This window comes from Sporothrix schenckii (genome assembly GCF_000961545.1).
Source record: "Sporothrix schenckii 1099-18 chromosome Unknown Cont47, whole genome shotgun sequence".
Lineage (NCBI taxonomy): Eukaryota > Fungi > Ascomycota > Sordariomycetes > Ophiostomatales > Ophiostomataceae > Sporothrix > Sporothrix schenckii.
This window is the reverse complement of record NW_015971148.1, coordinates 2,264,398-2,292,020: the sequence shown is the minus strand read 5'-3', so window position 1 is coordinate 2,292,020 and position 27,623 is coordinate 2,264,398. Positions and strand designations below refer to the sequence as shown.

At 39.7% G+C, this 27,623-nt stretch overlaps 6 protein-coding genes across 6 annotated transcripts; 3 read left to right on the top strand and 3 right to left on the bottom strand.

Annotated features, from left to right (window-relative positions):
- Positions 1-10,810: 10,810 nt before the first annotated feature.
- SPSK_03364 (ethanolamine kinase) lies at positions 10,811-12,202 on the top strand (the record flags this gene model as incomplete). The annotated part of the gene is made up of 1 exon (XM_016730202.1): positions 10,811-12,202. The coding sequence occupies one exon, from the start codon at positions 10,811-10,813 to the stop codon at positions 12,200-12,202; it is 1,392 nt and encodes a 463-aa protein (XP_016585312.1).
- Positions 12,203-17,692: 5,490 nt separating this feature from the next.
- SPSK_03456 (casein kinase II subunit beta) lies at positions 17,693-18,806 on the top strand (the record flags this gene model as incomplete). The annotated part of the gene is made up of 3 exons (XM_016730294.1): positions 17,693-17,749; positions 17,907-18,152; positions 18,321-18,806. 3 exons carry the CDS (start codon positions 17,693-17,695, stop codon positions 18,804-18,806), a joined length of 789 nt encoding a protein of 262 aa, XP_016585311.1.
- A 390-nt stretch (positions 18,807-19,196) lies between these two features.
- Positions 19,197-20,619, bottom strand: SPSK_03348 (PAP2 domain protein; the record flags this gene model as incomplete). Its single annotated transcript, XM_016730186.1, has 2 exons — positions 19,197-20,367; positions 20,450-20,619. The coding sequence occupies 2 exons, from the start codon at positions 20,617-20,619 to the stop codon at positions 19,197-19,199; spliced, it is 1,341 nt and encodes a 446-aa protein (XP_016585310.1).
- A 1,085-nt stretch (positions 20,620-21,704) lies between these two features.
- On the bottom strand, positions 21,705-23,078 carry SPSK_03372 (60S ribosomal protein L2, mitochondrial precursor; the record flags this gene model as incomplete). The annotated part of the gene is made up of 3 exons (XM_016730210.1): positions 21,705-21,812; positions 21,899-21,972; positions 22,052-23,078. The coding sequence occupies 3 exons, from the start codon at positions 23,076-23,078 to the stop codon at positions 21,705-21,707; spliced, it is 1,209 nt and encodes a 402-aa protein (XP_016585309.1).
- A 1,222-nt stretch (positions 23,079-24,300) lies between these two features.
- On the bottom strand, positions 24,301-24,675 carry SPSK_03735 (uncharacterized protein; the record flags this gene model as incomplete). The annotated part of the gene is made up of 2 exons (XM_016730569.1): positions 24,301-24,363; positions 24,427-24,675. The coding sequence occupies 2 exons, from the start codon at positions 24,673-24,675 to the stop codon at positions 24,301-24,303; spliced, it is 312 nt and encodes a 103-aa protein (XP_016585308.1).
- A 303-nt stretch (positions 24,676-24,978) lies between these two features.
- SPSK_03226 (G2/mitotic-specific cyclin 1/2) lies at positions 24,979-26,775 on the top strand (the record flags this gene model as incomplete). The annotated part of the gene is made up of 4 exons (XM_016730067.1): positions 24,979-24,987; positions 25,053-26,303; positions 26,431-26,551; positions 26,687-26,775. 4 exons carry the CDS (start codon positions 24,979-24,981, stop codon positions 26,773-26,775), a joined length of 1,470 nt encoding a protein of 489 aa, XP_016585307.1.
- Between the last annotated feature and the right edge of the window lie 848 nt (positions 26,776-27,623).

The window sequence follows — 27,623 nt, the reverse complement described above, 5'->3', positions numbered from 1 at the left end:
ACGTATTTAAAAACGAAAGAAGGTTTTAAAACGAATAGGAATTTATAACGTTAAAAGAAAGGTTATTTTTAATAATAAAACGTAAAATTTTATTATTAACCTCGTTTTTTGTTACCGGTTTTGGATTTATATTCGAACGGGGTTTTTTTCGAGTAAAAAGGTTAAATAACTTATTTACCGATTCGGTCGTCGTAAGAATAAGGGGTAAATCGTTAACTATAAAATAAATAAGACGAATTAATAAAAACGAATAAATAAAAACTAATAAATAAAGTTACAATTTAAAAATTAAATTAAATAAACTTAATTTTTAAAAGTGTTTTATTTATAACGAAGGATAGTGTTTTTTATAATAAACGCCGTAATTCGAACTTTAAAACTTTATTAAAGGTTTTAATTTAATACTAAACTTACACTTTTAAAAAACGTTAAAATATTAATATTTTTTAAAAAACGGTATAAAAATATAACTAATATTAAAAAACTTACCGAAAATATATAACCCGAATTAAATGGTCGACACTTTCGTTAAAAAGGTGTAAAAGAATACGACATATTAATTTATTCGAGATTAAAGAAACCGATAAATTTTTGTCGTTTAAAACGAAGTCGGGATTAAAAGAGGTTTTTTTCTTTTTACTTAAAAAAAGACGTCGAATTAGTAAAAACGGTTCATAGGGCTTTATTATAATAAAGTGTCTACCGTATATAGGGTTATACGTATCGTTTAACTTCATTTCATTAGTTTAACACCGTCCCAGACGTCGAAAAAAAGTAAAAGAAACGAATAAGTAAATAAAGGTTAAAAGAAAAACTAAGAAAAGAGAAAGTAATAAGAAAAGGTTAAAAATAAGAACGAAAAACGAATAATAAAAACGTCGTAACGGTTTATTTATATTAAAAGACTTCGTTAAAATTAATAAAAAAACAACGATTAAAATTAAACTTATCAAAAAATAAACATAAGGTTTGATAGATTTTTTCGTTAACTAATAAAAAAATCGGTATATAATATATTAATGGATAAATTAAAACGTAGTATTATTAATAGATACTTTTAATTATGTAAAAATTATTGTTTTTTTTTTACGTTTAATATTTAAAAAATCTTTACTTATAAAATATATAAAAGTAATATAACGTAGTTGATAAGCGAGTCGCGCAAGCAACCGAGTCGAGCACTTTGATTTACACCTTAAATTGGAATTTTCGAAAAATTATAATTCTACCAAATCATTTTTTATAATTCACCGAATTAATACAAGACTTATATAAAATAAACTCCTTAAGAATTATGGTTAGATAAAACCAGGGTTGAGAATTAATATATTAATTGTAGTATCGGGTTATATTAATATTAATTAATATTAATATAGTATATACTAAATTAGTATTTGTAATTAAAATATTAATATATTAATTGTAGTATTAGGCGATATTAATGTTACGATTAATATATTACAGTAGTATTTGTATATATTTATATTAATTATAATATATTATTTGTAGTATTTGTTAATATTAATATTATATTAATATATTACATTAATATTGTAATATATTAATTTAACTATTAAAAAAAGTAAATAATATTAATATCGACGTCATTTTAAGATATATTTATTAAATTAACTATATAATAATAGTTATTACTATAAAAAATAATTAAGTATATATTGAAATATAATTAAACTATATAAACTATAATAAAATAAAGCTATATAAATTTAAATAAGACTATATATCTATTTACGTATATAAAACTATTAAATATATATAATTTATATAATAAATAAAAATAAAAATCCTGTAAACGTTAATTATATAACCTTTACGGATTTTTTTTAAAAAAACTAACTAATTACTTGATTATTAATTAACGCTTACTTACCTTAATATAATTATTTTATAAGACTTTATAGAGATTATAAAATAAAAACTTAGTAAACGTTAATATTTATTACCTTTTTATTAAAAAGTAATAAAAACGAAAAGAGTAAAAATACACGAGTTAAAAGTAGCCTTTTAATTTCTTAATAAACAAATAAGATAATAAAATAATTTTAAGAAATACTTAAATTTTAATGCTTATAAAGTTAAAACTTATAATAAAATTAAAATCAAAAAGTGTAAAAACTTAAGTGTACTATAAAAAAGGTACAAAGAAGTAAACGAAAAGTTTACACCCTAATATAACCGTTTTTTTAATTAATTAATTAGTTAATTTAATTTTTAAATAATAAAAAACGGGTAAAAATAGGTAACGGATAAAAGGAATACGATTTATAAGAATTAATAATATAAAATGGAGCGTAAAAAGGGGTAATAAATAAAAGACTTCGACTTGTAATAATTAATATTTAAAATAGAGAGGTATAAAAGTGTAAGGGATAAAAAGACCACAATTTATAATAATAATTAAAAATTATAAACGTTTCGGTAAATAATAACGGTGATTATATTAGTATAAAGAATTTATTTATTAAATTAAAAATCGTTTATATAAACACTACTTTTTTCGGTTTTATTATTCTACTTTTATTTCGTCTTGTATTTAAATTAAAAAAAATTTATCGTTTATATTACTATTTTTCTTATTACTTTATTATTTTAAATACTATTATATAATATTTGAAAATAAATTTAAACTACGAATACACACCTTTTCAAACCTCCGGGAGCCCTTTACCTTTATTATTTCCTCTTCTATTATTTCGTCAAACGAAACAAATAACAAATTTAAATAATAATAAGCCTATTACGGATTATAATGACCTAAATTAGGAATTAAATAACGAAAATTCGACTATTTATATAATTTCGAAAAAATTATTTACAAGGACTTTATTACCGTATAAAGAAGAAGAGGATCGTCACATTAAAGTCTAATGTATACAGTAAGTATAATTTTTATTTTATTTATTATAATTGATTTAAATTATTTTAATAGTCATATATTAAATTTAAACGTTATTTAATTTTATATTTATTAATTAAATAAATAGGTGTAAATATTTTAAAGTCTATAAATTAAAACATTTTTAAAGTTCGAATTTTATAATACACTATATAAATAACTATAAAGGTATTATATATAATAAAAATTAAAAAGGGACTTAAAACTAGTACATTATTATTATTATTATTATTATTATTATTATTATTTTATTATTATTTTATTATTATTCTATTAATTAATTATAATTATTATAGTTTAAGAAACGAGATAAATCTAACGGATAATAATCCGTTAAACGAATCTTTTAACGAATTAACACGAGATAAAATACTATTATTCACAATTATCTTCTATTTTAACCGAAAATAATAACGACAACGAAGATAGAAACGATGATTTATACGTTACTTTTACAGTTAAAAAGACGAATATTTATTATATTTAACAAAAGGATTAAAAGTACGAGAAGTATTTTTTTAATTATTTATTAAATTAAAGATTAATAATTATTAATTATTATTATTATTTATTGTTTATTTTATACTAATTTTTAATGGGTTAATACTTTAAAATATTAAAAATTAAATAAATAAAAATATCCTATTTTAAGTGTTTTAACTAAATGTTATTTAACTATACCAACCACGTCTACTTTTATCGAGAGGGTTTTTTTCATTACTTCGAATATAATTACGAAAAGTCGAAATCGGTTATTACCTAACACTATTAAACAATTAGTTTTATTAAAATACTAAAAGGTTATAAATATTAATAAATTAAATAGTTTAGTTAACGACGAAGATAACGACGAATAATAATATATAATATAATATTAAATAGATTAATTAAATAAATGTTATTTTATTATTCATATATAAACTATGTAATATTTTTATATTAATTGTAGTATATTACATTAATATTATATTATATGTAATATATTTAGTTAGTCTTAGTCAAGGCTCGGACTAAGAAGACTAAAGACTAATTAGTCCTTTCAGTCGTTTAGTTAGTCTTAGTCAACGCTCGGACTAAGACTAAGACTAACTAGGAAGATTAAAGACTAGACTAAAACACTAAAAAGACTAAACGAATTAATATAAATATTAAAAAATAGTATAAACGTATAATAAATATTAATAATAATAATAAAGAGTAATAATAAAAAAGTAATAATAATAAGGTGATAATAAAAAGACTAATAATAATATAGTAATAGTAAAAACAGTAGTAATAATAACGTAATAATAAAAAAGAGTAATAATAATAACGTATCAATAAAAAGACCAATAATATTAAAAGTAGTTATAATAAAAGTAAATTATAATATATTATTAAAAGTTAATTAACAATATTAATTAATCCTCCTCTTCTTCGTTTTCATTATTAATCGTATTTAAATACGAATTAATATCCGTTATCCCCCAACTCTTTAATAAAACTAACTCTTTAACCGTATTCGGTAATAACCGATTCCTAGATTTCGAAATAATAAAACTTTCTACCGTAAAAACCCTTTCGATTACTGTTAAAGTGGCTGGTATAATTAAATAACGCCTAGTTAAAATAGATAATATACGAAATCGTTTTTCGTTATTTAACCAGTATTTTAACGGATTTACCGTATTATCTTCGATGTCTTCGTTAAAATAAATCGTATATTCGTCTTCTTTATTTATTTTATTCGATTTAATAAAGATTTCGTTAGAATTTAAATCTGAAACGGGGTTTTCGATAAATTCGTTTTATAATTCGTCGAAAGATAAATTAAACGTTTTATTTTACCCGGTTTCGTCGTTTAATTCGTTTTTTACTTTATTAAATTCGGTAATGAAAAAGCCTTTAACGGAAGATTCGGTAGTCGAATTAAATCGTAATAAACCTTCTTTAAAATATATTAACTTAAACCTAGGGTTTAAAATAATACTAATTAAATAAGGTTTTTATTTTTCGTAATTATTCGGTGTTAATTTTTAAGGGAAATATTTTTCGAATTTCGTTATACCGGTATTAATCACCGTTATAAAATTATTATAATATAAATTCGTTAATAATAAATTCGTATAATACCGTAAAAGTTTTTTTAATTTATTATATAGTTAATAAATATATAATAAACTTTCGTTTAACGTCGTATAATATTCACCTTATAATTTAACGGAAGGTTTAACGAATATTTCGAAAATCGTCTTTAATTCGGTTAAAACCTCCCATTCGAATTCGTTTAATATATTATTAATAAAATCCGAATTTAGTGTATTTTTCGAAACATAAATTAAAGGCCGTTTTAATTCGAGGGTCGTTTTAATTATTTTATAAGTCGAATTCCACCGTGTAATATTATCGAAAGGGATGAATTTAATATTATAATTAACCAGTATAACACTTTCGTCTTTATATTTTTTAATGTCTTCGTGTAATAGTTTTCGATTTTCGTGTGTATATTTAATTAAAGTAGTGAGTTTTCGTACTTTAATTAATATATTCGAATTATTCGAATTATTCGTTATTTCGACTGTTTCGACCGTTTCGGTAGATTTAGTTAAATTATTCGTATACTTAAATAAATCTTCTTTCGTAATCGATGTTAATAAATAGTCCGATAAAATCGTATTAACGATAATATTAATAATATATAAAAGGTATCGAATATCGAATATTTTATCGTTTTTTTCGTATAAAGTCGTAATAAAAACGTTATTATTCGACGCGTTATCTCGAGTAAAATTAATAATGTTTTTTAACTTTAAATTATCGTATTCGTTAATTATATTTATAATATTATTATAAATATAAAGACCGGTATAACTTTCGGTTAATTCGTTAAAACTTATTAATTTATAATTTAATTTAAATCGATTATCGATAAAAATTAAAATTAACCTTAAATAGGCCGTTTATGAATTCGAAGTTTAAATATCGAAAGTTAACGAAAAAAAGCCGTAGTTATTAACGTTTTATTGTATTTAATAATTTAAATTCGTTTTAACCGTATTAAATCGATCGGTTAGAATATCCTTTATTTTCTTTCGATTTATCGTAGGCGTTAACTTATTATAATAATTTAATAAGTCTTTAAAGTTTTTTAAATTTAAAACGTTAAAAGAGAGGTTATTTTCGATAATAAAATTTAAAATCTTATTATAAGCCTCGTTTTCGGTAAATTCAATTAACGTATTCGAACGAATTCGTTTATTCGGTGTAAAAAACCCTATAAGTAAGGGTGATACATTAGACGAATCTATAATTAATAAATAATTAATATATATTAATAGTAATATAAAAATATAATTAATATAAAGTAAATATTAATATCGTACGTATTTACCGTAAACCTTCGGTTTTTTCGTTATAAGTTATATTCGGGTGCTTATTTTTATAATGTCTCGTATAATTCGAAGATTAAAAACCTTTAATTTTATCGATCTTTTTAAAGTTACAACTATTTATCCGTTATTAATATAATTATAATAATAATTATTTTAAAATTAGTAAAAAAACACTTACTTATTACACTCGACTAAAATTTCACGCTCTTTTTCGTGTATAAAAGGCTGTAACGTTCTTTTAAATAATCCGTATTTAAATATATAAATATTCGATTCGTTATATAACTCAAACATATAATCCGGTGTATTATAATTAATATTATTCGTCTTTTTAAAACGAATAGTGTGGATTATTGACGGTGAAGATGAGATTAATTCGATTTCTTACGTATTTAATTCGGTACTTTATGAATTTAATTCGTTATTTAAATTTGAATTCGTCGGTGAATAAGTAAATGAATCCATTTTAAATATAATATAATAAGAAAAGTTATATAAAGCGTAATAATAATAAAGTATAATAAGTTAATAATATTTATTATTATTATATTAATAAAAAGTAAAAGTTTTTAAAAGGGAATAAGTAAAGATATATATAGTTAATTTTTAAAAAAATATCTTCGAATTATTAATTATTAATCTTAATTTTAAAAGATTTTATTAATTTCGGTAGTCTTTTATTAATTATTAATTAAAAACGATTATTAATACTATTATTTTAATAAATATTACTACTTTCGATTCTTTTTTCCTACTTACTAATTATAATTCTAAAAGATTCTACCGATTTCGGTAGTCTTTTATTATTTATTATTTATTAATTTTAATTTTAATAAAATCTACTAGTTTTAATAATCTTATATTAATTATTAATCTTAATTTTAAAAGATTTTATTACTTTCTATAATCTTCTATTTATTATTAATTAAAAACAATTAATAATACTATATTATTTTAATAAATTCTATTACTTTCGATTATTTTTTACTGTTTACTAAATATTCGTTTAGTCCTTTAGTCTAGTCTTCCTAGTCTTCCTAGTTAGTCTTAGTTAGTCTTAGTCAAGGCGCGGACTAAAATGACTAAAGCCTAATTAGTCCTCTTCGTCATTTAGTTAGTCTTAGTCAAGGCTCGGACTAAGACTAACTAAACGTACGTCTAGTCATCTAGTCATCTAGTTAGTCTTAGTCAAGGCCCGGACTAAGACTAACTAGACTAATTGCCAACCCTGATATTAATACAATATTTAACGAAAAAATACTATATTAATATATTACAATTAATATTCACCCATATTAATATTAAATACTACATATTAATTTTACAACCCTGATTACAGTTTTTAAAGGGTTTTTTACTTTTTACTTTTTACTTTTTATTTTACGGTAATTATACGAAAACGTTTTATTTTAATATATTTCAGTTAAATAAATAACCTAACCGACTATTATATTAAGTTAATAGTACTAATATATATAAATAATTTGAGTTTATGAATATTAAAATTAAAATTTTTGTTTTGTTAAGTGTTCGTTTAAACCGTTTATTACGTCTATAAAAAAGTAACCTTTTACTTCTTAAATTTTATTAAACGGTAATTATATAAAAATAATTTATTTTAACCTAGTTACGTTAAATACGTAATATATTACTTGTTTTACCGTATATCCTTGAAAAATAAAAAATAACGTTAAAACGTAAAACGTACATAATAAATTTTAAATAATTAAAAAGTATCTATTATTACATACAAAATTTTTTATTAGTTATCGAAAAACTCTAACTAAATATTCTATATATTTTTCAATTAATTAGTTTAATCTTAATCACTTTTTTCACTAATTTCAACGGAGTCTTTTAATATAAATAAAACATTTACGACATTTTTATTATTCGTTTTTTTATTTTTATCTTCAACCTTTTCTTTTAACCTTTTTGTATTTATTATCTTTTTTTTCCCTTTTTTTCGACTCCCCGGGACGGCGTTAAACTAATAAAATAGATTTAAACGTTAGTTTTACGCCTACTAACAACGACAAATCCGTGGTTTTAACAGAACCTTCTTTACCTTCCGTTTTTAACGAATACGTTTTAGAACGAAATTCTAACTTTTTATATTTTAAATCTCAACTTTATTTTCCTTTCAAAAGGTATACTGTTAAACTAGTAATAAATAACATACTTAACGTAAATATATTAAAATAAAACGATTTCGTATAATTATTATAAAATAAAATTTAAAAAGTAAAAATTACTTTTTCTAAAATATAATAAACGTTTTAAACAAATACGTTTTAAAACGAATATTTTACTTTTTATATTTTAAAACTCGACTTATTTATATTTTTAAAACGTAAACAGTTAAACTCGTTGTAAATAACGTATTTAACGTAAATAAATTAAAATAAATAGTTTATATATAATTACCGTTAAATAAAATTTAAAAAGTAAAATATAATATCTTATAAAACTAAATATAACGTTTTTAATTAATATGTTTTTAAGACGTATTTCCGTTATAAATATCGAATTAGTTATATTTTTAAATATAATATACTTTTAAAGTGTTTAATATTATACTTTATTAATAATACTAAAATATAAGTAATATTATAACGTATCAAATGAAATAAATATAAATAACTATTTAGTTTTTTTAAAACAATTAAATTTAGTTGTACTAAATTTAGTTGTACTAAAATTAATCATACCAAAATAAATTATACTGAATTTAGTTACCAAAAAAAAATTTAGTTGTACTAAATTTAGTTTTAATAACCCTCCCTACTAAATTTAGTTATCCTAAGTTTAGTTACTAAGAAAAACAACTAAATTTAATACAACTAATTCCCAACCCTAATTATTATAAGTGTTAAGTAAATAAGTCTTTATAATAAATTATTTAATAAAAAGTACTAGTTTTAAAAACAAAAGTAAATATAAATTATAACAAAAACTAATTTTTACACCTTCTTTCTTACAAAAAAAGGGGGTCTTAGTATTTAAGGAGAAAGACTTTTAGTTAACGTGGTGTTAACGTGTGGTTAAGGACTAGTTACACTATGTTTCGTTATATAAACCTAGTTATTTGATTCGTAGCCTTTAACTACGAATCGATTATAATATAAAGTTCTATTATAAATAAAATACGAAAAAAGAATAAGAGGAATGAGTATTTAAGATTAAAATAAAGTAATTATAAGTATAATTTAAAAATAAATAAATAAACTTAAACTTTTTAAACCCTTCGTTTAAACGACTATTTTATAATATATAACCGTCAACGAAGGTATTTTTATATATTTTATTTAAGTAAAAGGATTCTAAAGTTTTATAGAGTTTTCTTAACTCCGTCAACGGTTACACTAAGACGCGTGGGCGACATTGTTAAAACCTTCCTTTTCGCCTCGTGTAAGGCCGGGACTCTGATTGAGCTCGGGCCACACTTGGCTACTTGAGTAAGCTCGATAGGCGATTACTTGCCGAATCTCTTTCTCCTTACAACGAGACGTAGTGACACGCTCTCGTGAAGCACGCGTATAACAGGATCATTGGCCAATCAGAAGCCGCTATTTATATTAAGTAAGAAATTTCATATGTATGGCTCCCAATAGGTGTACGGGCCCGTACAAAGAAGAAAAATATTACATAATCTCAACACGGCTTCTGATTGGTCAATCCACACGTACAAATAAAATAATAACGTAAGCATCGTTGAAGTTTTTGAATAACATCGCCAAAAACATCGTTAAAAGCATCGCTAAAAGCATCGCCAAAAGCTATGGCCTCCAACCCTCCTCCCGACCTCCTAATCGGAGAGCGTTGTAACACGGCGCCGGCGGTGTACACGAACCTCCCGTACATCGACAGTCCGTACACGGAGGCTCCGCACCAGGCAAGGGCGGGCCGCGGAGGCCATCGCAGCTGAAGCTCGCGCAGAGTATCAGACGGTAATGGCACATATAGAGCGTGTAGATGCAGGGCTACAGAATATACAGGAGAGGTGGCAGCCGTTGTAGTAGGGTATTACGTGGGCACATACTTTATTTAAAGTCTTTTTTTTTTTCTATCGTGATGCAAAAGTTCAACAATGCTTACGTTATTATTTTATTTGTACGGGTGGATTGGCCAATCAGAAGCCGTAATTCATATTATGTAAGGTTTTCTTATTTGTACGGGTGGATTGGCCAATCAGAAGCCGTAATTCATATTATATAAGACTTTTTCTTATTTGTACGGGCCCGTACACCTATGGGGAGCCCATATGTATAGGACCGGTGCACCTACTAGGAGCCACATGTGTGTTATTGGGAGCCCCTGTTAGCCAATCTCTTATTCAAGTATGTCGAAGTGTTATGTGGACTTCAAAAACATACAGCACCAAATCACCGAGATTTAATGTGACAACGATGCCCGCCACCACGAAGTAAACCGAGACAGAACGCTTCTACCACAAGGAGTAGCCATCCACCAACCATCGCATATGATACCACAGATATTGGCAGCCTTCACATCCTAAGTGATGGCTTTCGAGCCCTGTAACCGACACGTGCCCTTCGTCCCCCTGAGGTACGACTCACATGACCCCGAAAGCTCTGCTCTCAAGTTAGTTCTTACGCTGAGCCCCAGCTGGCAGCTACCGGGTTCAAGTGTCGAATTCATCAGATTTACAGATGGAATCACGAATACACTACTGAAAGCTGTCAATCGCAAACCGGGGCTCTCACAAGATGCGATCGACCAAGATGCTCTACTTCTCCGCGCATACGGCCATGGCACCGACCTGATCATTGACCGCCAACGCGAGGCACAGAACCATGAGCTTCTCATGCAGTATGGACTTGCCCCGACCCTCCTTGCGCGATTCGAGAACGGGATGCTGTATCGTTTCATCCGTGGCGAGGTCACGCGACCAGAAGATATACGCCGTCCAGAGATATCAATGGCCATTGCCAGGCGTTTGGCACAATGGCATGCAACAGTCCCATGCCTGCCGCAGGCAATTACCGCTTCGATCAGTGTGGATGGTAGAATCAGTGACGGTCCATCAAATGGCCAACCTCACGGTGGACAAAACAGCGACGTCCAAGGCTCAACAATCGCGGTCGCCTCTGTTTCACCCAATGCGGGTACGCCCATCGCGCAGGGCAAACTCGAGCCGAACATCTGGACTGTCATGCAGAAATGGATACTTGCATTGCCAGCAGACACGGCCGTCTGCCGGGAGCGTATAGCGGTATTACAAGCGGAACTCAAAAGCCTGGTGGCGAGCCTTAGCCACCGTTCCGGACTTGGCAAGGACGGACTTGTTTTTGCGCATAACGACTTATTAAGTGGTAATATCATTATCCTACCCGCCAGCGCAGAGGCAACGAATGGGCCACCTGTCGAAGTCACATTTATAGACTACGAATATGCCGTTCCCGCCCCAGCCGCGTTTGATATTGCGAACCATTTCGCAGAGTGGGGTGGTTTTGACTGCAATATGAATGTATTACCTACTGTTGAGCAGCGTCGTGCCTTCATAGACGAATACATTAACGTATACGCGAAGTTACGACAGCTAGCGCCCCATGGCTCCGAGCCCTTCCACCTAGAGACCGAGAAGGCAAGAATGCTCGAAGAGGTCGATGTATTTCGCGGCGTGCCAGGCTTTTACTGGGGCATATGGGCACTTATCCAGGCGACGATATCAGACATTGATTTTGATTATGCCACATATGCAGAGGCCCGCTTGTCGGAGTACTGGGCCTGGAAAGCTGAGGTCAATGGTGAGCGGGCTGCTTCGGGCGTTGATATGCCCCTGCGCGAGAGACGGTGGGCGCAGGAAAACGAAGAAGACAACGGAGGGAGCTCGGTAGCAACAGGCAGTTTGCAGACCAGGGCTTCTACACAAAGTACTGTACCTATCTGACACTAGGCGTGGTTCTCGATCAATCGGTAGATATCAGTTTACGCATTTAGGCGAGCATTCAACATGGACTTTAGGGGGCGCATGTACTTGTTTGTTATGTCATTTGGGCGAAGCATGTCCCCAGCGCACTTATATAAACAATGTTCATCTTTCATACCCATCATACTCTAGCAGATGTGAGTCAAGACCTTACCAATCGACGGACGTGCTAGGCCGGTCTACAAACCAGGCACGCCTCACGTAGTCGTAACATGTACATCACGACCACTAGAGGCTATATCGCGGTCGAGAGAGAAATTGGGATGCGTCGCGGTGAGGAGAGGGATGAAAGTGTGAACTTGGCGGTATGTCGGTGGCAGATATGCAATTGCATTCAAATTCGCCATCAGCAACGAGTAAATCGTCCCACGTCCCGGCGGCATGCCCAACCTCTTGCATTCAATGTAGGAGGACTGTTATTGGAGGCACTCGCTGTTTGTTCCCTCGATCTTGGAAGGGCCGAAGCAAGCTCGGCGTAGATGTGCTGCTACGTTATAGTACGCGCCGTATTTTGTCCTTGCCACGCATACTTTGCATTTTGATAGGGATATAGCAGGCCGCCACGCGGCCGCCGCTGAGGTGTTTTCAGGCTCTGTACAGGTCCACCTCTTTATAACATTCGTGTGGCTTGCATCTGTAGGTCGCTTTAGCTCGTGCTCACCGAGAAACCCTTCGGAACAGTCATTGCAGGACCTGCATTACGCTTGACCGGCGGCAATCTCCGGGATGGCGATTTATTCGTTTCCTCCTATATAGGGAGCGTGGAACCCCGAACACAAAAAGAATAGCATGAACTGTTTTCAATATCTTAGAGCGAGACACCTGAAGGTTGAGTCACATGAACGTATGGAGTCTCGTATTTCTCTACGTGTGGTTGTATAGATTGACGAGAGAATACGTTTTCAGCATAGTCTGCTGTAAGCTTTGTAGGATATTGTAAGCGCGACCGGTCGTACAGAGCCATGCAAAACACCGCCGCTGATATCCATGCTGCCTAGTGGCATCGGGAATGAGGACATGGATAGGATGCCCTTGTCGTTCCAAGTACGCCTCTTGACAATCAAAGATGTGGTATTGTAGAGTTCCCAGTCCTCATCCAGTAGGGTTTCATTGTCATCGTTGAGAAGTGATGGGAGCTGATTCTTAAATATTGCCACCGACGCTTTACATGCAGCGTGCATGTGGTCGCAGATACGTGATGCAAGCCTCTCTTACATCGGCTCAATACCGCGATGTCTAACCGAGGCCATTTTGACAAGAACAACTTTTGCGACGCTGAAGATGCACATGGAGAAGAATACAGCCCGCTACTGTTTTGTGCTCACCGTGTTCTCCTTCGCCATGAGAACTTCAAGTGACTCGAGATACTGGATCATGCAGGTGCGTACAACACTATGGCGACTGCGCTCCCTTGCTCGCATGCCGCTTTTGGAGCTGAGGAGTAAAAGTGTAGCAAACGCAACTGGCGGTCCGGGCAGCTGAAATGCAAAGAACGAGATGTTCCTTAGAAGAAACTTGGATCGGTAAAGAGAGGGAATGTCTGGGATTGGGACTGTCTGCTTCCTGATGATAGGAGGCCACTAAGTTTCGGTTTCGAAAGTTGCTAGAATTTATACGAGGTACCGACCACATTACGGCTGGATGCAAGCAGCATCAATACTGGTGCTGGTCATTTCAATGACATGAGTCCCGAAGGTGGCAGTGCTACATATTTTCACAGTAGGCTTCTCGTCCGCGTGGCAATGGCTACAGAGTCGGAAGATATGTTGGTAGACCTGAAGATAGTGCCTGCTGGGTGGCTGATGAGGCCTCACCTGGAACAAGTATGTCGGCAAAGTTGCTAAGCGGTTCCCGGTGACATGCAAAGGTTTCCAAAAGACAAGCTCATCATGCCTTGGGTTGGTTGGGTGGCAAGAGGAGCAAGCAGTCCCAAAATCGCACTTGTTATCATCAGGTTGGCCTTCTATTGACGCAATTCTTGGAACGGCATATTTCAAAACGGCGGTTATAATTTTACAGTTTGGCCGAAGGGAAGCCCGTACCAGCCCATTGTACCCTTTGTCCAAATCTCTGTTTCTCGGTCTCAGGGTGTATAAGACCACGAAATGCATGTCGTGCATACCTCCAACTCTAATGTCTTACAACGAAGACAGGTGTCGGCTGCACGCAACAATAACAGTTCACTTATCGATCTAAGTCTAGATGGACCAACACGGCTGCATTTAAGAGGTGGCAGCAAAGGGTCGACCTTCACTTTCATAGACGCCGAGTCCTGGTTCCTTGCATGACCTGATAGCTGGGGAGCGAAGCAGAAGGTACCCGAGGAGTCGCGCCAACTTGCACCCTGTATCGAATCCGGTCGAGATGGCAACGTCGTTTTGTTACCACAACTTGATACGACGGCAGGAAGTTGTGTATGCGAGGGGCGGCTCAGAATGCTTGACGATGACTGGCCGTGCGGTGGTTCCGAATATAGTGGAATACCAGCCAACCACACCCCCGGAGAGCTTATAGTTACGCTTGGCATGTAAGGGGTGTGTCCTAGAGTGCTGATCAAGCTCGGATTTCTGTGGGAAGCCGTACATGTAGTGGGCGCAGGTCTCGTGAACACATCGTTAGTGATTGTGGCCGCTCGTCTTGACGCTAACCTTTCCCATTGGCTCCAAACACGTACGGCTGGATCGTAGCACATATTGATATTTTTCAGACACTCGACGAAGCCAGCAGAGGCTTCGCTTCGTAGAGAGAAGGACCGTATGCGCAATTCATGCCTCTCGTGGGGCTAATAACCTGGTAGGTGAAGCACATGAGCGACCAAGATGAAGGCAAAGTGAAGCAATATACGGTCAATATGAGACTTGTTGGGGCAAGCATACCTCGATCTGAGCATACAGTCTCGATACACTCGATTTGATACTGCACCGGTCTTGCTTCTTCTGCCTCGGGAAGTATGGGAATGTTGTCTGTGGGATCTGGAGCGAGAAACGAATCAAATGCTTTATTTCCACTGAGGCAAGAGTAAAGACAAAGAGGGAAAGAACGTGAAGAGATAATTCTGGGTAACTACTCACGATTATCTTCAGCAAACTTGTGCAGCATTTGCAGTTTATAGCGCAGGTTTTCAAGTTGAGCTGTGATATTTACTAGGTGTTTTTAATGATGAAATACCGGAAGCCCTGAATCCACTCTTGCTCCACGGTCAGGACTCGTTGACATTGTGAGCCCCGTGAATCCCAGGCCATGAATGGCGTTTGAATTGTTGATCATACGGCGGTACTCAGACTGGTCAGGGGCATTAGAAGTCGTATTCATTCACAGGAGACACGCGAGGGAAGGCTGTTATGATGACCTTGGGCAGAACAAAAGAGAATGAGCGAAGACGGACGCGGCGAGAGCAGGTTGCGGCCGCTGGTTCTTGGATTGACATAGTTGCTTTTGGAGATGTTTAAGAACGGGGAGTGTGTGCTGAATGAGGTGTTCCACCGGCGCCGAAGCCGAAGGCCGCGTTGGAGCCGGGACATTCACGGGAGATATATTAGCGTCAGCAGCGTAGTCTGCATGTTATGGAAAGGTAATCCTCGAGCTTTCACATTCCGTTCCTTTGTCGGCGAAGGGCCTATTCGGGACGCGATCATATCTGTCGCCGAACGTTAGTGGAGCGCGTAAATTATGTGCGATTACCACCTACTGTTTGCGACCGTCAAACCAACAGCACAGGAGTGAAGCTTACATGATGCGCAGGATGACAGGCCTCATTTAGTCAAATATCTTCCGTGTCACCGCACCGGCTACCCTGTGGTTGTTTTCTAAAGCCTCAGTATCCAGAATGTTAACGGTCGGTGAATACGGGCCCGGTGAAGGTGCGGAGACCATAGTGGCTGACACGGGGTAAGACCGGGTTTACGGACTGGTTGGTATGAAGGCTGTGTTTAGAATGTAGAAGAGTGAGCGATCGCGCATCAGAAGTGAGAGAGGTGTCCTCGGAGGGGCAGTTGTTAGCTACAACTTTTGCAGGAAATATCTACTACGGTCAAATTTGACGAGGCGATACAAGAAGTGTATCGAATAAGAAAGTGAGAGCGCGGGAGAAAGGGAGTGTGGCGGGTGAGAGCGATAAAGTAGGACGGTGAAGAACGATAGAGCAAGCGAGGGAGAGGGGAGAGGGGAGCGCACTTGGTTGTCATGCCGGATATCACAACGGTAGACAGAGCAAGGATGTCTCGATGGTCTGCCTGCCTGCCGTTCCCTCGCCTTGTCATGGAAGTGGCCACCACTCACCCCAGAACCAAGGCTGAATGCTTTAAGGGCTTAAATACTTTTTAGGCAGTAGCGATGACTGCCCTGCAAGTAGCGAGTACCATTGCGACACATGATTTCTTGCATAGAGTAGAGTTGCATACACAGAATCGACTAATACCGAGCACGCCGTATCCTATTATTTACAAAAGAGTAATCTCATGTGAAGTAACCGTTCCTGTCCGGAAAGCTCATTATTTTCCATTCATTTCCTTGAAGCTACAACGGCCGCAACCGCATTTGATGGTGAGCTCCAATGTAGATATGAACGAGACGGGTTAATAAATACGGTATAAGACGCAAGTAATACAGCTACAGCCCATGATTACATGAGCTAATGTTCTTGGTACGAAGCACGTCGTAATTACATCGCGGAGGTATGAGATCCTTCGTTTTGAATTATCCAGCACACGGGCAAAATGAAACTGGGTAGCTATTTAACTTTTAGGTTTTCTTAGTCTTTGCTGTTTCTTATACTCTCGGCAACCATAATATACCTGTTTTTTTAACGGGGTACGCGAAACTTACGTGGACATCGGCGGTTATGTTGCTGACCCCGAACATTTGACATCTAGAAGGCGCTCATCGTTTGGCTGACAAAATCTTGAAACGAGGGTGACTTCCAATTTGTAACCACTTTCCTGTTATCCCTAGAAGCAACAGTTGTGATATATATGACCTAAGTTTCGTACATTTAAATAACGTACGCATTACGAGGACCGGCATAATTGTACAAGTGGTCAACGGCCGAAAGCAACGAAAGGAAAATAATGCATGGTCTAGACAATCGGGGAGATTGCGTCGCTATCATAGGGGGTAATAAGAGTATAAAATAATTATGGCATGTTTCGGTGAAATTAGTAAGATGTACTTATCAGCAGGCAATTGCGGTCTGAAAGAGTCCATACTCCATTTCCACTTGACGAGGAGCGAACCAATTCGCAGTGGTTAAAATATTGGATTCAGAAACCTGAACCTTTCCTAAACCGTGGCTGAAACTGCGCCACATCTGGATCATTAGTCAACATGGCTCCGCTCTTTGCCCCGCCCACAAACATCACGGATGTCAATTTCGAGACTCATGACTTTGATGGGCTACCCGCGTTACTGCCTCGAGAACAAGGTGGACGGAAAGTCGTTTGTTAATCTGCAGCCATGGAAGACTTTGTGAGCGAGACGGACAGCGAGTACACAAGCTACTGGCGGGATTGGGTTCGTATTGCAACTTGCAGTTTCCAATGCTGGCGCAGCGGTTGTTCCGCATGCCGGCCTTCTTCCTGTCACTTTTTCTTTCGTCACGAACAACTTTCAGCCCATTGCGTTGCGCTACGATCGTAGTTTCCTGCTAACTGCTAACTTCCGAGCCTAGTTCATATCGTCCCGGGGAAATGAATATTTCTGCGAGATTGACGAAGACTATCTCACAGATCGTTTCAACCTGACGGGGCTGAACACAGAAGTGCAATACTACCAATATGCGCTCGACCTCGTTACCGACGTTTTTGACCTCGACTGTGATGACGAAATGCGTGAAACCATCGAAAAATCTGCTCGGCACCTCTACGGCCTCGTCCACGCGCGCTATATCGTGACAACCCGGGGTCTTGCTAAAATGGTATTTGCTGTTTCCTTCTCCTGCCTACCTTTTGATTCGGTGCTTCATTTACACCCTCTATTCTTTTCATCGTGTTTTTATGCCAATTTATAGCATCTCGATGCCTTGCGTGCTCAGGAACGTGGCTAACCTTATCCGCTTTCTTTACTTTTTTTCACTTCCTTATAGCTGGAAAAATACAAAAAGTCAGATTTCGGGAAATGCCCTCGTGTCAATTGCCACTCCCATCCACTCCTCCCCATGGGCTTATCGGATATCCCAAATGTGCGGCCCGTCAAGCTGTACTGTGGTCGGTGCGAAGATATATACAATCCGAAATCAACTCGCCATGCCGTTATCGACGGTGCTTATTTTGGGACCTCCTTCCACAACATTCTTTTTCAAGTCTACCCTGCTCTAATCCCCCCGAAGACAGCCGAACGGTACATACCTCGGGTGTATGGCTTCAAGGTGCACGCTTCTGCTGCCCTTATTCGGTGGCAAAATACTATGAGGGACGACATGAGGCGGAGACTTCGACGACAAGAAATCGAGAGTGGTTTCAAGGATGGCGAATACGAAGATATTGAAGATGAGGAGGAGGAAGAGGAAGACGACCAGTCACGCGATAACCGAGACCATCATGTATCCAACACGGGCGCCATGGTAATATGATTGAACAGTAGATATTTCTGCGCACTAATTTGTTTCTTTGCCGTTTTGTTGTCGCTTATCTGTTGGAAGTACTGGGCGTATGGGTGTATTTCGGTGAAGATGCACTTGGTCGACATGGGTTTTTGTTTGTTGTATTTAGCGTAGAACTTTCATCTTCATTGTGTTCTTTTACATTGCTAGTAATGTGCTACCGGACCTTCGACGGACAGGTGTCTGCACTGATGTTTCTATTAACTATTGAAATGCCCGAGTGTTTTCCACCGTCATTTATCACTGCGATACTAACAATGGCTTTTCGGGGTTGAATGAAGTGACCACTTGCACATGCCAAGTCAATGCCTTCCCTTCTCATAGAGCGACGAACAAAACAAGGCAAGTGATTTTCCATGGTTAGACCGCGTTTCCCAGGTCGTCACCAAGGCCACTGTTACTAGCTGCCTCATGGGCTGCCCTTCTGCGCGAGGCAGTATCTCTTCGTGACAGGGGAGCTTCGGATGATCCAGTATTATGAGGTACCGCCGATTCGTAGTCGCTTTCGGCACCATGTGTACGTGCGGCCAAATGCTCCCAGGGTACCGCCCAGCTGTGACTTCCGACGCCGGCCCAGAAAGCTTTGTCGGCACTTCGGGGGCCCCAGGCCCAGCCAGCTCCTCGACTCAATGGAAGATGGTACATGCGGAACGAAACCAGTGTTGTCACAGTGCCAATTGCATACCCGAATAAGATGTCAAAGCCGTGGTGCCTAAAGTCGAACCAGCGAGAGGCAGCAATAAATATGGATGCGAAAAATGGGACAAGTGCAACCACAAGAAGATAGAGTGGTGGGGCAGCTCCGGACCGCCTTGTAGACAGCATTGTACCATTTGGCGAAGCGCGAAGTTGGCGGTTGTCATCTTTGCGGGTCCGAGTATGTCCGGATATGAGAGAGTGGCCATCGAGGAGACCGGGGCGGCCGGTGTCGTGGAGCTCGTACATGTCCTGTTGGAGACTTGTAAAGGGGCTACGGCTTGGAAATGCTGACGCGACAAGAGCTGAAGTCTCTCTATCGGCTGGTAGAGTAGTAAATGGGAAGACGACGCCGAATTTAAAGGCTAGAAAAAGCGCGACATATCCCAAGCCAGCCGCCGAGGAAGAGCTGTGGCCAGACAGGTAACTGCGAAAGCCGTCATTCAAAACAGACGCGTCCTTGTTGGTGCATATATCGGCACTGACCAGCTGGCCATTAGAAGTTATGTTTGCAATACCACCCACGACGTACTGCGCCACGTTCAGAATGTCTGGCTGGCAGCGAGCGAGCATATCTGGCCGTGGCTTGCCGCATATGTTTTTCAACCCGTTGATAATAAACCACTGTGCTGCCATGCCCAGAGCATATGAGAGCAACGAGGCATATAGCTCCCATAACTTGCGTCGCCACAAGAGGGCATGCGGCGTGCCTGGAGGAACAGATAAGCCAGGGATTGAGATAAGCGACACAACGATAATTGTGGCCACAGGGGCAACGACAGTGGCAATGACTAGATTTCGTGTGCTGACAGTTTCATGGATCGTATATGGAAACCTGAGCCAGTGAGCCAGTGAACATGAGTGGCGAGCGTTTATGAAGACAAAACAGGGCCCAATGGATAGAAGAGGGCACTCACGAAATATCCGGGTTTTCAAGTTGGAAGGGTCTCTTGGTGGGCGTAATGTTGCCAAGGTAGAAGCCACCAATGGCTGTGGCCACGACGAGAAGCCAGTCGACAACGCCAGATGCGACAACCCATGCGGAAGCGTGCCCCGCGCGTGGCCCCCACCGGTTGGAGTTGGCCATTTGGACACCTAGCACCGGGCTTTGGCCCGGATAATGCGTGCCCGTTTGGGGATATGGATGGGAAGGCGATGAAGCGCGTGTGATGAGGGGTGCAGTACTAATGTCTGGCATGGGATGCCTCGGGCGAGCTTTGTCGGGTTGGCGGGGAGTTTGGCGAATATGAATCAGGGACGATGATTTGAGAGAGAAAGGGCAAGGAAAGAAAAAAAAAACAGTAAGAAAAGAAGAAAGTGTACGATGTGTTTACTATATATAAGAAGACGGCGACAGGGCGTGGAGAGAGCTGAAGTCACTATAGGTTACGCGATGTTCGGTGTGAAATGAAACTGGACGGCGTACGAGCCACTTTCTAGCGCGTGATGGAATGTAAAAATTAGGTGTATTATGAGTATTTATACATGCAAGAAGAATTACGATGCGCTTTAATCCGACATATTTCGAATGTGGAAATGGAGAGCGTGATGCTCGACGGGCTTGGTCACTCTTTGAACAGGATTGGAAGATGGTCTCATGGTCTAGATCAACCTAGCGCGGCTGAGTCCCGGCTTTGCATGGGCCCCTGTAAAATCCCCACTATTTACTTTGCGCAGAAGAAGGGACTTTGTAGTACACATATCCCTCTAGCGCAAAAACTGTTCATTTTTGCAGTGGGACGCCCAGAACTTGTTTTTAGTCCGCTCCGTATGAATTACTTTTGATATAGCGCGCGAAAAAAGTGCTGGCAGTGCAACTGACGGGTTGACATCATCATGTAGCTCGGTAACACAGACAACGTGCGGCTTAAAAGAAAAAGGATCTGTCGGATGAGAATACATTTGTAATAAAAGTCCAAACACCATCGACGATTAGTATGGAGAAGGCTTTAAATGTATTATTAACAAGGCCCGCGTATTCAGTGTCATTCAGTAACGTATATATGTTTTTAGTAAACCGTACGTACCCGAGCGCGTGGCCATAAGGGTATGTCTTTGCCTAATATCTTAAAATAATATATACAAATGCTCCGGAAACATTTCTCGCGTAAAACGAACAGGCCAAATCTGTTGCAACGTTCAAACAATGTTGCTATACTGTTCTCAACTGCCCTACTCGGAGCCCCCCTTGCTCCGGCGCCGGCCCATATTTCGCGGGCGAGGCGTAATGACCCATCTGTTGATGTTATGCGTCCTTCTCGTCTTGAACCCCCCTTTGGCCTGTCCATTTTGTTAGCTGGAAACTTCGACGCGGCAGCACGATCGGAGAATGGCAGACACAACGGGAGTAGTAAAAGGATACGTACCGGTGTGCCCCATGGGCTTGTGGGGTGTCGATTACTCTTTGACTTGCCGCGACCGCCACCGTGCGGATGGTCAACTGTAACACTCACAAGCATATTAGCAATAGCACATTTACAACCGAGGGCTGGTTAGCCGAGTTTGGGGTCTGGGCTGACCTCTGTTCATCGCCACGCCCCTCACCGTCGGCCGAATGTTTAACCAGCGGCTGCGGCCGGCCTTGCCCAACTGGCGGTCTTGATGGTGCGGATTGCTGGCAACGCCGATGGTTGCACACGCATGCCTGCTCACTCGGCGTACCTCTCCGCTCTGTAGCCGCACCTGCACAAAACGACTGCTACCTTCTTGGGTGTTGTCACCTGTTGACATCTCTTCTTTGCTTATGATGACTGCGTAAGTACCGGCGCTGCGGCAGAAGACGGCGCCTTTGTCTGCCTGCGATCCGACATTGTACACGACAGTACCAATGGGAATCATGTGCAGGGGGAGACAGTTGCCCCTATGCGCTGTCCGCGCAGCAAGGATTCCCGGATCCACAGCACCGCCCATGACGTCCAGAAGATCTTGTGGGATACCTTCACGGTAGCTCTGCACAATATCCCCCGCGCGCATTCCCTCTGCCGCGACAATGTAAGATTTTTGACCCGTAGCTTGGTTAGTGAGTAAAGCAATGTGCGCGCTTCGTCCCGGGTCGTGCTCGATGCGCTCGACAAGGTGGGCACCCGGCGCCCACCGCTCAAAGTCGACCATGCGGATACGCCTCTTCACGCCGCCGCCCCTGTGCCGCACCGTTATCCTGCCCTGGTTGTTGCGGCCGCCCTTCCCGTGTCCCTTCTTGGGAAACGTCAATGGTAGAAAAGGTCGACCTTTCCACAGGTGGTCGTTGATGGGCCGCTTCAGATGTCGGACACCCGGTGTCCGCGGTTTGTAAGTTCGAAGAATGGCTGCCGTCCTCTCTACAACCGGGGTGGCCGGTATAGAGAAAGAACTTCCCGCCACATCCTGCTGCTCGGGTCCGGTCGCGGTCCCGGCTGTGGCCGACGTCGTGAGACTTCTTGTGAAGCTGCAAGACAAGCTAGTGGCCTCGCGGATGCGGCCGGCGAAAGACCGGAGCCGGGTCTGGAGCATGATACTCGGCCGTGGCTCTTTGGGTGACAAGAAGATACCAGAGAGACCCGGCCGCATCTAACTCTTAGTGATGGGAAAGGCGTGGCGTTGTGTCGAGAAGTTTTCAGAGCGAATAAGCATGCCACAACAGGCCGTCGTTCCAGCAGCTGTCAAAAGCCATACCTGTGTTGTCCAGTGACATGTCGCCGTGCTAGATCCCCTGTCACAGAAAAAAAAAAAAAGAGCCCGGCCGCATTAGAGGTTAATCCGGCCCGCTTCAGCCACACATCAAGACGGTGGATCTAACGCGACGAGCCACGACCCAATCGTCAGGTCAATATTTAGGCCCGGATTAAAAAGGGACGCAGCCAATAAAAGTTTCGTTGCTGTGCGGTTGCCACTGTTGATAGTGGGTTGCTTGCCGATGCAACCTTGGATTGTCCCGCTTTTCAAACGCGTCCCGCCAGAAGCAGGCGACAGATGTTTTCCTAAGATGCTTAGTGTGCTATGTGTAGGCTGGCACGCACCACAATTATGTCCACCTCTGTCCGTCTCCCTTTATTGACACAATCTTCTGGAGTAATATTCTGTAAGACCTGTTTCGGTCTCCAGTAGTCCACTTGGGCCAGCCCCTTGCTGGTCACTCCCTCTAGGTCTCTCCCCTGCCTCTGAAGCAATTCCCTCACATGTCGTTCTTCCTTGCCATATGAAATTTTGCCCACAGTCTAGGAACTTGAGAGTCTAGTTTTTGCAATGTCGATACAAGCTTGATGAGATTATAAAGTTAATCCACGATGAACATTGTGTTGAACATCGTTGTTCGTCGAATGTATTTATGTACAGAGGACTCCGTAGTCACCGTACCTTACGACTAGGGACTTAGTTCGAAACGGGAACGACCGTCCAGCCATTCTGTCCCTACACCTCTTGTCCGCGGTTGGGTGATTGGTCACGGTGCAGGCACCCTTTCTCTCGGCGGTTTGTAGTCCTCTCAGCAGATGAGCATGCCCCGTAATAGTTGTTTTACACTCCCTGGCCCGGCAACGACGACTATGTTCGTCCTCGCTGCTCCAGAGAAAACAGAGCCATGTCGCGCTATTGCCCCAGGGGGTGTCTCTGCACCATCCCAATAGCCTGGTGGATTGTGGACGTGCCTTCCCAACTCCAAGGTCACGCAACTTACGCGAATTGCTAGTGGAGCATTTGTGACCTGGCACGCTCCACGAGACAACCGTGCTTGCGCTGTCCCGAGCCTACGCGACGGGCTCAGAAATACTCCATGTTGCACAACAAAAACACTTCAATCAACCTGCTTCCATACACATACGCACCATTCCATATGTGCCAGATTTTTGTCTGCTCCCTAATAATACTTGGACATCTCTGTCTACCTTTCTTACTGACTCCACTAGCACCAAAAACATACATTCTGCCCGTCCTCTCCGTACCGAGCTGAGCCTTTACGTCTTAGTTTTATTTCTTTTCTCTTCTTCTTCCTCTGCCACTTCTTCTTAGACTCTGCTCTCTTTCTTCTTTCCTTCTCACGGCGTTCACCCTCGTCGGCACATGCTCGCTCGCTCATCGTTTTTGGCTTGTTGCCTCTCTTTTCTAGCTCCGCAACTCTCCTTTTCACACGCGCTTCGCCTACCACAAACGCGTACTCAACAAAACACATTGCCAAGGTTCTGCCATCAGATCACGGCTTGACGTATCACGTCTCTGCATCCTTGACAACCTCAGCACTGGTCTGGCTATATCGCTTTGATCGTGTATCCGCGCCCCTCTCCAATCGAAGTCTGTACGTCACGCGTTTCGTAACGACCTTGTATTCGTCATGATGGATGCCAAACATGGAAATCACGCGGCACTGGCTAACATATGTTCATACAGCATATCTATCGTTCCAGAAACGCGTGAGACAACTTGGCAGAGTCCATCACAACGTTCTCTGTAGAGCGCCCTTTAAATACAAGCAAAAATGCCGCCTGTGAGTAGCAATGGCGCGAAAAGGACACACAGTGTATGTCGGAAGGATATACTAACGTTATACAGGGACGTCCTGCTAGACAGCGTCTCGCGACGAATGAGAATGACGAGAACAGTTCAGCAGCTGCGCGTATAACCCGCGCGAAGGCGGCCTCGCTCCATGTTGATGAACTGAATGTACCTGCCAAGCCTTTACAACCCAAGAAGGCCGTTCAGGTTGCTAGTGCCCAACCCGCTGGCCTGCGAAAGCGGGCAGCACTGGGTGACGTGAGCAACGTCACCAAGGTCGAGGTGGCAGAGGCGAAGAAGGTTGCCGGTAAAGCTGGACTTGTGTCAAAGGCAGCACAGCCTACAGGCATCCAGAAGAATACGTCTCGTTCTACAGGTCGTACAGCCCTTTCAACGAAGGAGGCTAGCAAGAAGACGACCGATGCTAAGAAATCTGGACACGGAACGATTGGCACCGTACAGAAGAGAAAAGTTGCTACCGCATCGGCTTCCGTGGCTACCATTAAGGACGACGCGCCTACTGAGGACCAGGAGCCAGTCCGCAAAAAGGCACATACCGTCACGTCCCGGCTTGAGGAGCCTGCAACCAGTGACAGCACCAGAGAACAGGAGCCTTCGTTACCGCTCAACGACACAATTGAAGAGTTCGTGCCGACTGACTTCGTCTATCCCGAAGGCGTCAAGGATCTGGACAGCGAGGACTTGGACGATCCACAGATGGTCGCTGAGTACGCAGCGGACATTTTCGAGTACCTGCGTGACTTGGAATGCGGTTCCTTGCCCAACCCGCGCTACATGAACCACCAGGACGAGCTTGATTGGAAGACACGAGGTGTGCTAGTTGACTGGTTAGTCGAAGTGCATACCCGCTTCCACCTTCTACCGGAAACTCTTTTTCTTGCTGTCAATATCGTCGACCGTTTCCTGTCCGCCAAGGTTGTCCAGCTCGATAGACTACAGCTCGTCGGGGTTACTGCCATGTTCATTGCGGCCAAGTACGAGGAAGTGCTGTCTCCTTCCGTCGGCAGTTTCCGCCATGTTGCAGATGATGGCTTCACTGAGGCTGAAATTTTGAGTGCCGAGCGGTTCATGCTTGGCACCCTCAACTATGATCTCAGTTATCCCAACCCTATGAACTTTCTCCGTCGGGTATCGAAAGCCGACAACTACGACATACAGACGCGCACGGTTGCAAAGTACCTGACTGAAATCAGCCTTTTGGATCACCGCTTCATGTCGTATCGTCCCAGCCATGTTGCTGCGGCGGCTATGTTTCTTGCCCGTCTGATATTGGACCGGGGCGAGTGGGTATGTTTTTTAGATCCGCCTGATACATGCAGCTTGTTTGCCAGTGTACATACAATGGAGTTATTATGGCTGGGAAACACTCTGCTTGTATATTGTTCCAAATTGTTTCCTGGCTAACAGACTTTAGGATGCGACGTTGTCCTTTTATGCAGGTTATACCGAGGATGATATCGAGCCGGTTGCCATTCTTATGGTTGACTACCTCGCTCGCCCTTCTACGCACGAAGCTTTCTTCAAGAAATATGCTAGTAAGAAATATTTGAAAGGTACTGTTTACGAATAGCCGAACCCAATACCCGCTGTATATCCTACTTTATGACGGTAGCGAACACGATCCCTGTTTGGCGGAATATACTTTATAGCCGTTTTACTAACGAAACCAGCGTCACTGATTACCCGCCAATGGGCGAAGAAAAATGCTGTTCATTTTGGCATCACGGATACCGACCTGTCTGTGGATGAGATCTCATGAGTAAACTGTTACGAGCTTGGCTGCAGCCCGACCACGTCTGGGCATCGTGTGGTTCTCAGCCTCAACATTATCCTGTGCTGCAATTACATCCAAGGCGTATCGGCCGCGAAGTGATCACTAGCAGCCGTGTACGGCCGCTATTATGTCGCAACACTTATAGGATCCTTTTCCTTCCACGGGCATCGTTTTATTTTAAGGCGCAGTTGGATTTGGTTTTGTTGGTCTTCCGAGTTCGTCAGGCCCTGTCTCCTTAGGTGCTCGGATCACAAATTTCTTACTTTCTCGATCCTTTTTAAGTTGATGGTTGTTTGCTGTTTTGTCATCCTGGTGTTCACGCACCCGTGGCGCGCCTTTCATGATGTTTGCATTTATTGTTGTTGCTTGGATGGGCGCTCGGTGTTTAGATATAACCACACAGGTGTAATGGTATGAGACCATTTTCGAATGTCCGTTATCTTGTAACATTGTTATTTTGATACTTGCCCAGGTTTAGAAGCCGTTCTACATGTGCTCTTCGCCTTCATGGCACTGGCAGGCAGCTTAGGAAGTGGCATGAAGTATTTCAGTTATTCGTGTGACGTACTAATGGTATGATCACGAATGGTCCCTATTTCCAGTACCCCGTCACTACTCTACGATTCGATTGGAAAGTGTGTGGTGCGTACTGTAGTTTGTTGTTATCGCGACCTAACTGTTAGCATAGCTACTTTCGAAGCAAGAGCGCACACAGAACATGGAAGCAGCTGCCTTAGTTGATTGAGAGCTAACAATTTGTATGGACAAAAACAACGTATAAGCCCTCTCTGGTGAGAGGTATGCCACCGAAACGCCTCGCGCCAGAGCGCCCC